Raw genomic sequence first — 1,740 nt, forward strand, 5'->3', positions numbered from 1 at the left:
CAATAAAAGCCCCCCCAAAAAAAAACGCCTGGGAAAAAAAGACAGATGACCAACCTGTTTTAACATATCCTTGTTACGCAATTTCCCAAGATCTTCATCACTGGCTGGGAGGCACACTTTGTTTTCTGTAGAGCCCACTTTTAACGAAGAAGAGAGCAAACAAAGTAAGTATGAAAATACAAAAACTAATTTGTTTTAACTGTTGGGATGAGAACAAATAATATATTATTTACACAATATCCCGTACGTCGTAATTAAATTATTCATACCTGGTGAGTGAGTCTGTAAGGAGAGTTCTCCACAATCCACTGACACCCCTTCAAGAAGATCAGCTAACTGGAACATCTCATCAGGATCATCCACGAGAACCTCCTTTGGGCTTCCAACACTGGTCTTGATCTCTGAAGAAAAAAACAAAACACAAATAAGAAACTGACTTTGCATGTACTACGAGAGCTTGAGGTCCTGGCTACTGCAAGAACACCAATATAATAACAACACCACATAATCTTTATTGAGCAACATGTTTTTGCATAGCCTTGTGGAAGCACTGTTTACTCAAGAAAATATGCAGGGGGGATGGAACAAATGTCCAAAAGATTCAGAATAAAAATCCTCTCACCTTCCTCTTGCCACCCCTCATCTTCTATTCGAGCCTTACTGCCTGTGTCAAACCCAGAGGTGCAGGAGCTGCCATGGCTGGCCGCTGAGCTGAAACACTTCTCTGCTCGCCGTTGACCTTCTTCCTCCATGGAGGCCATCTCTGTGGAGATGCTGTGCTGGCGGGCGTCAGCTTCGATTCCAGAGCTGCTGGTGGAGTGTCGGGACAGGCCGGGGCTGCTCTCACTGCCTGGCGGGTCCAAGTCCAGGTCATCACTGATGTATGACTCTCTGTAACGTTTTTTCTCTAAAATAAAGAAAAGAGCGTTTACCATGTAAAGAAAGCTGTGTTTGGTGTTTGGGTGACAGACAGAAGATATACCGAGGATACTAGCTGTCATTGGGTAAACTGGAAACTGCCAGAAAATGATGTGAAAATGAATTTTATAGAGCTGCTGTCAGCACTTTTATGGTTACTGATAAATGAAAAACTCTTGATTCTCACAGTTTATTCATTTTAAATTAAGACTACTATATTTAGACCTTTAAAACACATCAAAACACAAATTGAGGAGCAAGAATTATATTTGTATCTTTATATGACACATTTAATTATATTTGTCCAATAGAGATATCAAATATTTAAAAAAATTACTAAAAATGTGTTTATTAAACAGGAACCCTTTTGAATTTTTGTCTTGGAAAAATAAACCCTATGTCTTAAACTTCTAGTGGAGTGTTTGTATTCACTTCTCCCTCCCCTACCTTCGCTCTCCTCCAGCTGGCGTAGGTGTTTGAGGGCAGGCTGGAGGCTGAGGTAGATGCGATGGCTGCTGCTCAAGTGCAGGAGGAGGTGGCGAGAGCGGAATGATGACCCAGTGTAGTAAACCAGCTTTCTGGCGGATGGCAAGCCATCTGGCTGGATCTCGAATTTCTTACCCTGAATAGGATAACAAATTATACATAGGGTACATAGCTAATGTCCTTTAAATAATTACAACAATTCCACGTAATCTTAACAGAGAATGTAAATGAGCGGTGTGCATACCAGGAAAGTGAGACGTCCCACATTTGACCAGGGGAAGTCATAAAGCAGCTGTCGCAGGTTGTTCACCTCCTGTGAAAACAAAACACACACAC

General features: G+C 41.6%; 1 protein-coding gene across 1 annotated transcript in view; it reads right to left on the minus strand.

Annotated features, from left to right (window-relative positions):
• Positions 1-1,740, minus strand: part of zgc:172136 (uncharacterized protein LOC566376 homolog) — a gene marked incomplete in the record, with an annotated part of 9,676 nt that overhangs the window by 1,624 nt on the left and 6,312 nt on the right. The window contains 5 exon segments of the mRNA XM_035663906.1: positions 55-137; positions 270-401; positions 623-907; positions 1,366-1,540; positions 1,649-1,717. Coding sequence (XP_035519799.1) covers positions 55-137; positions 270-401; positions 623-907; positions 1,366-1,540; positions 1,649-1,717 — 744 coding nt within the window.

Source organism: Morone saxatilis, unplaced genomic scaffold (genome assembly GCF_004916995.1).
Source record: "Morone saxatilis isolate NCDOM2014 unplaced genomic scaffold, NCSU_SB_2.0 Contig19, whole genome shotgun sequence".
Classification (NCBI taxonomy): Eukaryota; Metazoa; Chordata; class Actinopteri; family Moronidae; genus Morone; species Morone saxatilis.